Here is a 14,801-nt window from a genome sequence, read left to right as displayed (position 1 = left end):
ATTGTATGTGATTCAGTCCATCCCCTCCCCTTTGCCAGGATTTGAATTATTAAGTTTTATATAAGGCATTTATTGTGCTTTATATAGGGCACTTAGCTTCATGAGATATAATGGATCTGTTTTCAGGATTTGCAGGAAGTGGGATATATGGATAAGCTTGGAAGGAATAGCTTTCCTTATTAGAACTCTCAGAATAGAGAGATAAAGTCGTTACCTTATGTCACAGGTCTTCAAACTTGGCAACTTTAAGACTTGTGGACTTCAACTCCCAGAATTCTCCAGTCGCTATGCTGGCTGGAGAATTCTGGGAGTTGAAGTCCACAAGTCTTAAAGTTGCCAAGTTTGAAGACCTGTGCCTTATGTCATGCTTTTTATATTCAATGTTCCATGACATCATCACCCAAGAGGGGGTGACTATTTCAATAATTATTTTATTTTATTTATTTTTTCTTTTATTATTATTTTAATCCCACCTTTATTATTTTTATAAAGAACTCAAGGCAGAAATGCCTATCTAATACTCCTTCCTCTGCTTGTTTTCTTCCAGGAGGCATTAAACAACCAATTTCACATTCACTATTTAAATACAAGTTGAGTCATGAGCTTTAGTAAATTAATAAAGTAATGGCTTTAGCAAACTTTTATAAAGTGCAAATAAACTAAAACTTTTTATTCAGTCGGCCCTATTTATTTTCAGTAAGTTATGATCAAGAAAATGTATTACTTATATATGTAGTAATAGCCTGTACTTTGCAACATAAAATGTTTTGTATATAGATACGATGTATATGAATCTTTTATTTAAATGTCTCTTCAGCAGAAGGCCCTTTCAGGTGGTAGCACCTAGCAAATCTTCAACCAATTTGAAAAAGGCTAAGTAGCATTTGCCCTGATTATTATTTGAATGTGAGACTAGATTGGGAAATCCAGCACTATAGACTGATATTTTTTAAATCATTATTTATCTATTGTTACCAACCCCTTCTCTGAGGTTCACTGGACTCAAGCTAACTCAAGGGAGAATTTACTTTTTATCTCGATTGACTGTTTTATAACAACAATACAGAAAAGTGTTAGTATTCTGTAATAACAATTTTTTCCAGCAGGTCAGATTGTTTCCCCACAGTCTGCGCCAACCATTGAAATCAAAAATGATGTCAGCCGAGAAAACAGCACTGTTGACTTTAGTAAGGTAAGATTGTAACATAAATCTTGGAATGGTAAGAGTACAGCTTAGTTCTGGCAGTAAAGCATGTTTCATTTCAGTGTAATAAATTATAACTGGCCGTTGTCTCATACTACATGCATTTTATGTAAATAAATGGAGTGGGATACATTTAACCATTTAAAACAAAGGATCCTTTTTAAAAAAATGGTTCATTTCATTCCATATCACTGTGAAGACATCATTAAACTTTAGAAGAGATGAAAAGCTATGTTTCAGTATCTGAACCAAAAGATCTTTGAAATGATGTGGTAGCATTCTCAAGCATTTCCCATCTCTGAAAATGAAACGTGGGAACAATATATTTAAGACTTAAGGCAGTGGAATTCTGATTGACTCACTCATCCTTTCCATACTGTCACTACAATATTAAGGTATAAAAATTGCTCTGTGTGATTTCTGTGTGAAGGAGCCAGTTAATTTCTGTTTGGCAGCAAAATCCTGGAAGTCCCTTGATAAAAGCTCTACAGCGGAGGTGTCCAACCTTGGTAACTTTAAGACCTGTGGACTTCAACTCCCAGAATTCCCTAGCCACCCATGCTGGCTGGGGAATTAAAGTTCACAAGCCTTAAAGTTGCCAAGGTTGGACACTCCTTTCTACGGTAAATCTTAACCCATTGAACTTCCTGAATATTTTGTTCATTGAAAACTGATGGCTATTAATAAACTATCAATCCATAATATAAAGCCCCTACATTGCATACATGAGGATTTGATTCAATTTAGCCATTTCTAAGGAAAGCTGGAAAAGATTCTGCTTCAAATGCAGAAGAGCTATTTATCAGTATTTATAAGCAATTTATAAGCTTATTTATAAGTTAAGGAAAGAGAACCATAAATTAACTTGCTAGAAAAGAAATGTTGCCACTAATTTGTGGGTCAATGTTTAATTTAGGATTTGCAGGACAGAGCCAAAGAACTATAACATCAAGGGAGATGCCAGCATGACGACAAACTTTGAAGAAAGTTTATTAAATTGTCCCTGAATATACTCACAGCACAGGGGGATCTGCCTCAATCAGATGAGCCCAAATGGTGAGGATGGTCTCTGGATTTTGACTCACAAAGGAGATGCTTTCATTGGCCAAGCCTTGCAATCTTTCTTTCTCCTCCCATCCCAAAGTTGCTTAGGTTAGGCATCAGCAAAGGAAGGTTAGATATTAATGAAGATTAAGTATCCAGCAGGTACTGGGCCCCTGCTATGACAAAAGAGAGAAATAATTATTTGATTGAGGTTAGAGCAAAAAGTTTTTTTATGCCACAATTTGCAAGAGTAAATAGGAAGAACTAACTTGTCTAAACAGCCTCTCTCTTCCAGGTGTTAATTGAAAAATGCAAGGCAACAACAGGGCAATAAGCTCAGTGTGCTTTTTCCTTTCTGACTTCTGCCAAGTTTTTACTCCTAAAGTCAGCTTTTCTAATGGAGCAATTAGACCAGCCATTAAGATGCCTCCCTATAACTTATTCTTATCCCATAACTTACATAGTTAGACCTGTAAAATATACCCCAAATATTTAGCCACCAAACCATCGTTTCTGTGTTTCATTTTCAGAGTATTTGTGGAGATAGCTTCCTGTTAAATTAGAAAATTGGGAAAGAATCTTCTGCTGACTTAGTGTTCAGATTTATATTGGTTCTAATATATTCTGTGACATTTACCCTTTGGCAATATAAAAACTATTTTTAATCATGTACAAAATCTCAGGTTTTGTGATTATGTTGTGATACTTCATTGCTCACTGTAAATTGTGACAAGCAGCATGGCTGTCCAAAAGAACTGAAAGGCAAAATGTGCAGTTATTGGGAATATTATATAACCAATCGGTAGTTAAAAATTGCCTAAAGGGATGTTGTGTCACCAAATCATGGTTGTATTAGGCTTTGGTTCGACAAATCTCTAGCCACAGCAGTTGGCCTCAGCTGAACCAAGTGGGGCAGGGGAGGATTAACGTGGGTATCTTTAACTGAGTTTCTCTTCTAAGGAAATTGATGCCAACAGTGCCTTGACTTGTTGTTAAATGTGACATCCAGTCAGTGTGGCTGAGCCAGTTCTAGTTATGTGCTTGCTCCATCTGGTGCCAGGCAGAATATGAGAAGCAGCCTTTTGAACCAGCTGAAGTCTGTTAATTGTGCGTGCAGGGACTAGGAGACCAGCAAAAAGGGCATAACACTAGTCTATTTGGGATGAAACAGAGAAATGAAAAAGGACACCTTCATCAGGAAGAGAGAGAGAGAGAGGTGAGGATCCACTCTGGCTATCTTTCTATGGTGATTGCAAGCAGCATCTCTTGCTAAATGTTAGTACCAGTTCAATGCTGTGTTTTGTCAGTGCAGTTGGCAGAAATTCCGGAAGTTCTAGATCAGCCTTCCTCGGTCTGGCTCTCCCTGGACCATGCATCTTCCTCCCAGCAGTGAACAGGCTTCTTCCTGAGGAAGATAGGATGTAGTCCAATCTTTATGGAGGGTACCAGGATGGGGAAAGCTACTCTAGATGCATGTATTGAACATTTTAAACATCAATAGTCCTGCTATCCTTCATTTCATCTGAAGATTGTCCTCAAATATACAAAGTATTTTTTAAAGAAATGGAAGGTATAAATTTATTTCATACACACGCAAATCCAGAAAAACAGAATCATTTCCCCAGCAAAACTACCTTTAATATGACCAAAGTAGTATAATTCTGTATAGGAATTTCCATTGAATTCAGCGAAGGTTACTGTCAGGTAAGTTGATACAGGATTGTAGCCTAGAATAAGCTCACTAAAATCAGATCCAAAAAGGAAATGCCATGAGAGGCATTGTGTTCTTCTGTACTTCAGCATAACAGTATTACCCAAAACTATAATTCCCACCCCCCAACCTTGCCTGGTCCTGGAAGCTAAGCAGATTCAAACCTGGGTGATATTTGGATGACAGTCTACCAGAAAACTCTATGGTGATGGGCATCCCAGAAGGAAGAGGCAGTGAAGAGCGGTGGGATTCCAAATCTTTTCCTACCAGTTCTATGAGATTGTGCTTCACGCACACACACACACACAGCACTCAGTGTCAACACTAGTGAGCTGAACTGTTGTTTAACTCAACTGAGACGGAGCAATCCTCTCTGCCATGCAAATCAGCTGAGCTAAAAAACAAGGGAATATAGGACAGGAAATGGCGGGGGTGGGAGGGTGGGGCCAACCAGAGGTGGTATTTGCTGGTTCTCTGAACATCTCAAAATTTCCACTACCGGTTCGCTAGAACCGGTCCTAACCAACTAAATACCACATGTGGTGGTGAACAACTTCCATATTGTAGTCAAGGAAACTACATGTGTGTGTCCATTAAATCACCAGGAATTGAGGTAAACATTTTTAGCATAAACATGTACCATAAACTGTATAGATTCATATTGTAAAATAGGAAACAGTAATGGCTCTTTTCTTTTCTGGATACAATTGTCTTATGTTGATTGGTGATGTATCAGATATGGGCATCAGATTAAGAAAATCTACATTCAGATCTCCACTCAGTTTGTAGTATGGCAGCTTACTCAAGCCTGTTAGTGGGTATGCTCCTGTAGGTTTTCTAAATCCTGCTTTTTTGAGCTAGGCATAGAACGAGTTCCCTTACAAAGGGTGTGAGATTTCAGAAATTTCAGTGATTATTTTCTGTGATATTACATGGGAAGGTCAAAGTATTTGGTACATCTTATAAGGTTTAATGATATAATAAGGTTTGGCTTGATACTTTTTTTTAAAAAAAAGTGCATACAGCCTTGTATAATGTTATACAGTGGTGCTCAAGACCCCAAAAATTTGTCAAGCCCTGGCTGAGAGATGGTATTTTTAATAGAAGGGAACATATATAGTTCAGGGTTAAAATATGGAATCCTTGGTGCTCCCTAAGTTTGGTTGTTCAGGGAAGACTAAATTCAAAGAGCACCAAGGTCTCCACATGGCATTTTGTTGGAAAACCACAGTGGCCTAATATACATAGAGTGCTAAATAAAACACAATATATCTTGTTGGGACTTAACCAGAGGTGGGATTAACTTTTCCTACTGGTTTGCAAATGTGAGCGCGATTGCGCGCTTGCTTGCTTAGCTTGCTTGCTTAGCTCCACCCATCTGGAGCAGATGGGTGGAGCCTCCTGCAGCAACTGCTACTGGTTCACTCGAACCAGAGAGAAACGGCTGGGCTTAATCCCACCTATAAGTGACCAGGGTCAGTGTTTCTTTTTCTCAATCTAATTGACTTAATCTGCTTTTTATGAAGAAAAGATTAGGAGAGAGAAGAAGCAATGCTTAGAGTTGCCTCAACATCTTTGGAGGCCAGGAAGGAATCAAAGACAAACAGATTGCTGCCAACAACAAGCAAGTAAACATACTAATGAATGAATCACAAGTAGAGTCTTCTGGAATTCAGAAAAAAAACCCAATGCAAATCTCTATAAAACAGTGTCTTGTGTCACATTATCCCTTTCAATTGGCAGAGAAATTTTCGCAGCAGCCAAAGCTGAACTAATGGAAGATAAGAAGCATTATTTGCATTATGTGCCTTTTCATGCTTGAAAAGCCACCCTAAGCCTGAGAATTAATGGACCCAAGGTTTCTCTCAAGTCATTATGAAGCTCTAGCCTGATCTGCAGAACTACATGATCATAACTCCAATTCATGGGTTGTCAAGATTGATGTCTTTTGCTGGCCAATTATTTCTAGATGTGGTGAACAACGTGTTATAAATTAATTGATTTTTTTATATATATCAAAAACTGCCAGGAGGCATCACAGAATGCATTAGATGACCTCTACTGTTTTATTGGACAATCTATTTGATGGCAACAATTGATTAACTGAGTTGGAGTTGTGCAGAATACTTGCTTTGTAAACTCCCAGCCCTTTGGGTTTATTTGACTTGAGCAGGTGTCGTAAGCCATGTTGATGATCAGTGGAAATGAGATTGGAGATGAGAGGAAGGACAGTTTATCGGTGCACAAAAGCCACCTACTAATAGGTCTTGGTTTAGCTTCATCTTTGCTGCTTTGTATGGGGGCTCAATTACAATCCTGCCATCAAAAGTAATTCAAATCCTTCCAAGCATGTGCATATTCTTTCTCCCATCTGTGAAGCAGTCCTCCCTTAAAAGAACTATTCCATTTCAAGCAATCAATGATAATTCCTTGGTACCAGATAAATATGTAGATTTAAATTATTATTTCACAAGAAATATGTAAATAAGATGGCAAAGCAACAAAAAAAAAGAACTCTGGGCTTAATTTTTGGAGATGTTAAAAGTTTTGAAAATGATTTCATAACACAGACAACGCCATGGCGCTTAAATTCTGTCCATGTGCCAGAGCCATTTGCAAGAAAACAACTTTGTAAACACTATTGAAGACACACTGCACACTGCTACTGACAGATGGCTGCGAGATAGACATTAAAATGGTCACTTTAACAGTTTATATTGGATTTGGTCACTGTTTTTGTGTTTAGATTGGTAATGGGAAAGCAAATGGGAGAGAAACGCAGTAATTTGAAATTCTCAGAATATGAAGCTGTGATATCAATTTGAACATGTTGTTTTGTGAATTACTCTTCATAACATTTAGAAAGGTATTATGGGGAGAACACAAATAAAATATGTTTGTGAACATCAGACAGTTAACTGTTAACATAAAGTAAATGACACAAATCAAAGAGAGAGAAAAATGCTTTTCAATAATTTGACGAATAAGAGTAGCAACTCAGAACCATTTCTTCATGTGGATCTTTGCATTGTCAGTTTCAAAGATCACCCTAAAAGCTTGTTGGAAAGATTGTGTGTGATAACAGATGGCATTTCACCCTGAAATAGTGTGTGATTTGTGGAAAAGAATAGTAAAATCTTGTAAGATTTGGCAAATTTTCTGAGATTTAGCCCATTTAATGTTTTATTTGGTTTCTCAAGGCTACCTGCAATATCCTCAGTCATTTGGGCCTTGTGTTCTAGTATAATTATTATAATTAATTATATAATTATAGTATAGTTGCATATATGTTACAATAATTTCTAATAATTTGAGAGAAATTCTAGTTTAAGCATATTAAATTAGTATTGGAAAGAAAAAGAATTTGTGGTTGTAGAATGTTATTTTCATGATTGTGGACTATAATAAAACCACTGTATCAAGTTAGTATCCAGGCCGTATCATAACTATGCCCACATAAAGGAAGGCCCGGGAAGAGAGAGGGAGAGCTTTTGCTATAATCCTGTTGATTCCTTATTTTTGTATTTGCCTAAGCACAATACATGTATTTGACACTCCCAGCATTAGCTGCACCTTTCTTTTTATTTTTCTCAGTGGTATTATTTAGTGAATTTTTGGCACAGCAGGAATTTGAATGCAGTTAATCACAAATTGCTTTACTGTAAGGCTGCACTCTCTTTGCGTGTATAGCATTCCTCCTTACTTTCTCAAAAAGCTAACACGACCCTTTTCAACTCCAGCCCACATAGCTATGAAATCGCTTTTCTGGTTGCTGTTCTTTCGTTAAATAACGCTCCTATGCTTTCTCTCACTGGATTTTGGGGCAACAAGAAATTCAGTGCAATTAGTAGGTAACTGTTCTACTATAATGCTGCTCTTTCTTTCCTTTTGTTTACAAATCCTTGTTTTCTCAGAAAGCTAATGCAACCTTGATTCCAAAAATAATGGCTTCTGCAGAGAGAAAGATTAGAAGTCTTTCAACTGGTTGCTTACTATCTTTGCAAGTACCTTGGCCGATATAATCTAATGAGAGATCTATTATGCTTAACACTAACAGTGTAACTGTGTCTCAATAAAGCAGTGGAGGCCTCCTGTGGAATCTATGCATCCTATTGAGGAAAGATTTTTCCTTACAATGAGGCTTTGTAGGTAACATAATGAAGAACATTTTGTTACAATAACAGCTGTACACAATTTGAAGTAGTGAAGTTTAACAATGCAAGTATGATGTGTTGAACTTTTAACAGTATTGTTGGTTTTGTGACAATGGAGCACCTGAGCAAAGACTGTGTTGAGCCATTGGCTCCTAACAGGAGTGTTTCCCAACCTTGACAACTCCCTAAAGTGTGGACTTGAACTCCCAGAATTCCCCAGCCACATGTCATTGCTAAAAATTCTGTAGAGTGGAAATCCATGGAAGTTGTCTAGATTGGGAAACACTATTCTAATACCTTATTCTGTAAAAGGAAAACTTCATTGGATTCTTTATGTATAGCAGCAGCTGCCAGTTGTGTTGCATTTTACAGTGGGCAGGAATTGCTGTTGAGGCATAGGTCTATGGAACAATAAATGTGGTTGTGTGAGCAGTAGATGGGGACACTGAGTGTATTTTTCTTGATTCCCATGGAAATGACTCATGAGGTTCCAGTGTGAGCCACCTGGCTCATTCTGGGTCATGGCAGAACTGCCACATTAAAACACCTTTCATATAAAATGTGCTGTTTTTCATTAGCAATAATAAAACCATTGTCAATTTTTGAAGCAAAACCACAATCTCATTTTCATTCATAAATTTATTTAAAATTTTAAATGGAAGTAAAAATGACTACTTTTGTCAGTAAGCATGAATGATTCCAATTTTTTTAAAAAATGGTCAGCTCTTGACCCTATTGGAATGAATCATGTTGAACAAATTCATTAACTCATTAATTGAAGATTATTTGGTTCGAAATTCTTAAGCTGCCTTTTCAAGAGTTCTAGAATCAGTAACCCTAAATAGACTTTGCACAATACCAGAAATATTAGCCTTTTTTAAGGTATCAATATGACTAAGATACCATTTGCAGTTAGTAGATTATATCTAGAACACAAATATGAGCATTAATTGTTCAATTAACTGCCAAGTCTTATAAACCCACAGTTAAAGTTTTTATTGATTGATAACTTCAATTAATTTTTCAGAGTTTGTACCTGCACTAATACATGTTTATGCTAACTTATCCTGTGGTTAATGATCCATGATGTATCAATGTGTCAGTGAAATGAAATGCTAGAAATCTTCACATCTGTCAGTTCTCTCAGTCTACCTCCCATCCTTCTTTTTCTTGTATACCTTTTTTTAATGATCAGGTTGACATGCATTTCATGAAAAAAATCCCTCCTGGAGCTGAAGCCTCAAACATTTTGGTTGGTGAGCTTGAATTCTTGGACCGTGCTGTAGTCGCTTTTGTTAGATTGTCTCCTGCTATGTTGCTCTCAGGATTGACAGAAGTTCCAATCCCATCAAGGTAATTTATAACCATTGCTAAGAAAGAAATTTAATTATTCCAGCTTGGTTTAAATCCTGCAGCTCACAGATAAAAGGAATAAGGGCCAGCCAGGGAATAAGGAAGAATGCTCTAAATAATATTAAGGATTATAAATTGCTACAGAGCAGCATTTGTGAAGACCACCTCACTACCCAAATTGGACAATATCATCAATGACTAGTTTAACAAAAATCTTGATTTTTGTGTTCCATCCATCCATGAGATAAGAAGGAATTGACAACCATCATCGAGTACTGTATGATGTGTGCACAATTTTACTTTGAAAGTTAAGCTATCTCAAACTTTATATAAAATTGCAGTTTTTTAATGCCCTGCAATAAAGTCAGAAGAAGGTCTAAATTTCACAAGCTATCCTCTTTCTCTTTTTCCTTTTACAATTTTAAAAATTTAAATCCATATGTGAAAATTCTATGAGAGTTTGAATGAAAATTTCCATTTACATTTGATAGAAAAATTGGTTTTGTATTAATGATAAATAGGAAATCTGCTTATAGAAAGCTGGGAGGAAGTTCATGAGTCTAAACAGAACATAACAAGCATTAACTGTTCTAAAAAAGGATAAGATACCTGCCCAAACAGAAATGATTCTCATTTTGTTTTGTGTAATATTATGTTTTGTAATATTTATGTACACTTACAGCTTAATAATACATTAGGAAACCATTTTTATGTGTATACTTCTGTTTAATTTTAAAAAAATACATGAGCCCCAAACTAGGCGAGGACGAAATAATTCCAATTATGTCATCACCAGGGAAAGTGTTTATAATTTTCTTTAAAAATAACATATTCTTGTTTTTTTAAAAAAAATGGTCTATCAATGTTTAAAAGAATTTTTTTCCAACTTGCAAAATAGAAATTCAAGAACAGTTAAAACAGAGACTAAGTTTCTTCTAACTTGTATTTGTTCATATAATAGAATTATGTAAAATTAACTGATTTTTTTGTGTTTTATTATTCATAGATTTTTGTTTATTCTTCTGGGACCCTTAGGAAAAGGTCAACAGTACCATGAGATTGGCAGGTCAATTGGAACATTAATGACAGATGAGGTACTTATCCAGTCACAGGTGTTGATTAAACCCATTGCCAAGTTACCTACATATTTTAAAGTACTTTGTGTGAAGATTTATTGTTTCATGATGTCCTTTCAAAATGCTTTAGTTTAATAACTAGAAGTTTCTTAGTTCAACCTTCAGACCCATTTAAATAGAAAGATTTAAAAGATCAATATTTTGAATCACAGTGAATAATACTGAAAATGAGCAGGAAAATACTTTTTATGATTTGTTGAGAAACAACAGTGTTTGGATTCCACCCCCCTTTAGAAATAAAATCTCATGGAATTCCTTCTTTCTTCCATAGGTATTTCATGATGTTGCATATAAAGCTAAGGATCGCAGTGACTTGGTCGCTGGAATTGATGAGTTTCTTGATCAAGTGACAGTTCTCCCTCCAGGAGAATGGGACCCAACAATTCGTATAGAACCTCCCAAAAATGTTCCTTCTCAGGTATTTATTTTTATTTATTTATTTTTTACATTTATATTCCCCATTTCCCCCAGTTGTGATAAAATTACATAAGATATCATCAATGCTCTACAATATTTACCTCTCCTATAGTTCATTGACATCTCAAAGAGTTTCCCCCCATGATTTTTCATAGACATGTTACTATTAACACTGCTTCAATCAATCAATCAATCAATCAATCAATCAATCAATCAATCAATCAATCAAGATTCTGTTCTGTTCTGTTCTACTCTACTCTATTTCTATTACTGTATATACTCGAGTATAAGCCTAGTTTTTCAGCCCACTTTTTGGGCTGAAAAAAGCCGCCTCGGCTTATACTCGAGTCAGTGAAAAATTTGCCCGAAATGGAGGAGAAAAAGGGGCGGGGCCATGCCGCTGGGTGACACTCGTGAATGGCCCAGTGCCCCTGTGAGTTTCCCCTCCATCTGTGTCAGTTTGCCCCGCAGCACGCACCGCACCATCCCCCCTCCTCACGTTCTAATGTAATGCAGGGCTGTCTTACGATTCCCCTTCCTCCCCCTCCTGCCGCTCTGCAACGATGTCCCACCTCCTCCTTGTTATGGCAAGCAGCCACATAGCGATGTCCCACCTCCTCTGGTACAGTGATCCAATGATAGGAATCACTGTGCCGTGTGTCATAGGAGGCGGGACATCGCTCCCGCGGCTGCACGGGACATCATCATCACAGCGGGACATCAGCATCATGAGGTGAGTGAAGTATTTCATTGAATACACCGCTAGTTTACTGTTTTTCTTTGAAATAAATATTCAAAAACATTATTGGTATCTATTTTTATTTTTGAAATTTACCGGTAGCTGCTGCATTTCCCACCCTAGGCTTATACTCGAGTCAATAACTTTTCCAGTTTTTTGTGGTAAAATTAGGTGCCTCGGCTTATATTCGGGTCGGCCTATACTCGAGTATATACGGTATAAATAAATTGTGTATATAGAATAAAAGAGATTTTAGAAAGAGGTTTAACAGTAGCTCACATATGGCAGTCATGTCCTTGTATCGTAATAGTAAATCAGCAGGAATATGCTCTTTCTCTGCCTTGACTTATATTCCACTGTACTTGAAAGTCTCAGCAATGGAAAAGGTTTGGTGGACACGGTATCCCACAAACCCACAGGAGAAAGATGGCTGAATATAGTCCTTTTTTCTTTTTTTAGTTTTTACTCTCTCGTGCTGAAGCCTCACAGGATGTTATTAACTGATAAGGAGGCTCTTATTTAGCACTTTTCCAGTCAGATTGTGCTTGGCATCTCCAGATGCTAGAAGTCCTGTTAAATAAGCTTCTTTGGTGACTCTCAATTTGTGAAAGGTGCCTACCAAAGGAAGCTAGATATTTCTAACTTACCTTGACTTACCTTTTCAGTCCCCAATTTGGAATGGAAAACAGATTCAAAACAGACACATCCATTTTTTTTTCATTTAGGAGAAACGTAAAATTCCAGGTGTACCAAATGGAACTGCTGCTCATGGAGACCCAGAGCCACTTGGAGGACATTCTGGGCCAGAATTACAACGTACTGGAAAGTTAGTAGTAAGATAGTATTTTCATTTGATTCCATACATATGTAAATATCCATCCATATACACACATACAAAGACATGTAAGGCTCTTTTTAAAAAAATATGATCTAGCACTCACCTGAAAGTCAATAGATGCTATGATAGGCACATATAAATGATGGTTAAAATGAATAGGCTGTCCCATTTATTTAAAACCAATACTTATGTAAATATACTTCCCCTATTAAAATGGGTTGGGTTAGCCTGCATATATATTTATGTCTTGCAAACAGTTACTAAATTGCTATGCATATCATTGAACATATTAAAAATAGCCCTGCAATAAATGGAGTCATGACAGTCTCTATGCTTTAAGTGGCAAATTCCAGTTACATATTTCTTTGTAAAGTGCACATGCAACTGTTTTGTGTTGAGAGCCCCATTCCATTTAATGAAGGAAGGAAGGTTCATTTCTGTATTAAATGTATAATTTTACTTCCATGGTTTCAAATATTGTTAGGTAGATTATACTGTAGCTGCCTTGTATTGTTAAGGAAAAAATCAGTATAAAAAATTAAAAAATACTGACCTATTCACTTTAGAAAGTTGGTATAATTGTTCAATTGCTAAAATACTGAAATTCAGTATGTGCATACATTTTTTAAGGAGTTAAGAAAAATTCAAACCATAGCTGTCATCCTGTGGATGCTTACTACCGATAGGAAATATACACAGGAATAGGGATAGTTGAGACATCATATACTATTGTTATAATAGTAATTCCAATGGTTTGGAGTTCATAGGAAATTGTTCATCTCAGCTAATGCTGAAAACCTGGTTAGGGGATCATTTTGGCTTTCTCTCAAGCAAAGCCACTGAGCTTCCTACTTGTAGTATCATTGCACTATATTCTCTTGTTGGCCTAGCAGCAACTTTGAAGAGCTCTTCATGCCATCTGGCTGTGTTTGTATATGAACAGGAAATTCTCTTGTCAGGATTTCTGCCAAAATAAAGTGGCTCCAGTTCTGCTTTCTCTCATATCTCAGTGGCAGTAACCTGTTGCTATCAAGGGTATTTCAATACCTAATACTAATACTCTTAACACCTAATACTGATGTTAGGAACCAGTTTGATGTAGTGGTTAAAGCATAAGGCTAGAAACGGGAAGGTGGTGATCTGGAGACTTCTTGACTATTTCATACCTCATTTTAAAAATGAATGCAAATAGCACATTAAATGTTAGTGTAACTATCAGTTTCTGCTTTTAAAAAAATCACATTTTAGTAATATTCATTCTTTTTCACTCTCTTTAGGCTCTTTGGGGGCTTGGTTTTAGATATCAAGAGGAAAGTGCCATTCTTGTTGAGTGACTTCACCGATGCATTCAGCTTGCAGTGTCTAGCATCTTTTCTATTTCTCTATTGTGCTTGTATGTCTCCTGTTATCACCTTTGGCGGTTTGCTGGGAGAAGCAACAGACGGTCGTATAGTATGTGTTGCAATTGGATTTTCAGCCTTACTGTATCTATTTGTCCCGATCCCAATAAGTAAAACGTTCTGGGTGGCATTTTCTAAGAATCGATTCCCAAGTCACAGCTCTAACTTTTCAATTCTGCTTTTTTTTTTTTAATACACAGAGTGCAATAGAATCTCTGTTTGGTGCATCGATGACCGGAATAGCTTACTCACTATTTGGTGGGCAGCCTCTTACCATATTGGGTAGCACAGGACCAGTTTTGGTGTTTGAAAAGATATTATTCAAATTTTGCAAGTAAGTGCTCTGTGTTCCTCCTTTTTGAGTTTCACCATTTCTGCCTTCAATTGAATGAGCCTCTTAGAAAGACTCAAAAAAGTTGCGCTAAGTTTTTGATATGTTTAATCTCATTTCTAAAAGTTCACTATTGATTGATGTTAGCTCTGGAGTAGAGTCATGAGCCTTGCCCATACCTTGAATGATCAGGGATGATGGGAACTATTTTTAAGTACCATCTTAAAAATTCCAGAGTGTCTTTGAGCTTCCATCTACAAAATAGCAATAAGAGTGGTTAATTTCAGGCCAAAGTATTGCAGATCAGACAGACAAGGGAAAAAACAAGATAGCAGCATACTTGAGCCATGGTGGCGCAGTGGTTAACTTAAAATGTAGGATTGCAGGCTAATTCTGCTCAGATTGACAGAAGTTCAATTCCTTCAATCCTGACCGGCTCAAGGTTGACTCAGCCTTCCATCCTTCCGAGGTTGG

At 36.8% G+C, this 14,801-nt stretch overlaps 1 protein-coding gene across 7 annotated transcripts in view; it reads left to right on the top strand.

Moving 5' to 3' along the window:
• The window catches only part of SLC4A10 (solute carrier family 4 member 10), a 182,039-nt gene that overhangs the window by 124,837 nt on the left and 42,401 nt on the right, over positions 1-14,801 (top strand). For 4 of the 7 annotated variants that reach the window (XM_087709787.1, XM_087709766.1, XM_087709777.1 and 1 more), the window contains 8 exons: positions 1,104-1,192; positions 3,366-3,464; positions 9,309-9,466; positions 10,473-10,560; positions 10,874-11,020; positions 12,484-12,584; positions 13,874-14,048; positions 14,197-14,330. In XM_087709787.1, coding sequence (XP_087565913.1) covers positions 1,104-1,192; positions 3,366-3,464; positions 9,309-9,466; positions 10,473-10,560; positions 10,874-11,020; positions 12,484-12,584; positions 13,874-14,048; positions 14,197-14,330 — 991 coding nt within the window. The remainder of the gene's footprint in view (positions 1-1,103; positions 1,193-3,365; positions 3,465-9,308; positions 9,467-10,472; positions 10,561-10,873; positions 11,021-12,483; positions 12,585-13,873; positions 14,049-14,196; positions 14,331-14,801) is intronic. The other 3 variants (XM_087709772.1, XM_087709798.1, XM_087709793.1) reach the window with 3 other exon arrangements.

Source organism: Thamnophis sirtalis, unplaced genomic scaffold (assembly GCF_051295495.1).
Source record: "Thamnophis sirtalis isolate CommonGarterSnake01/CBP01778 unplaced genomic scaffold, rThaSir2_p1.2 scaffold_1, whole genome shotgun sequence".
Lineage (NCBI taxonomy): Eukaryota > Metazoa > Chordata > Lepidosauria > Squamata > Natricidae > Thamnophis > Thamnophis sirtalis.
This window is presented reverse-complemented; position numbering and strand designations above follow the sequence as displayed.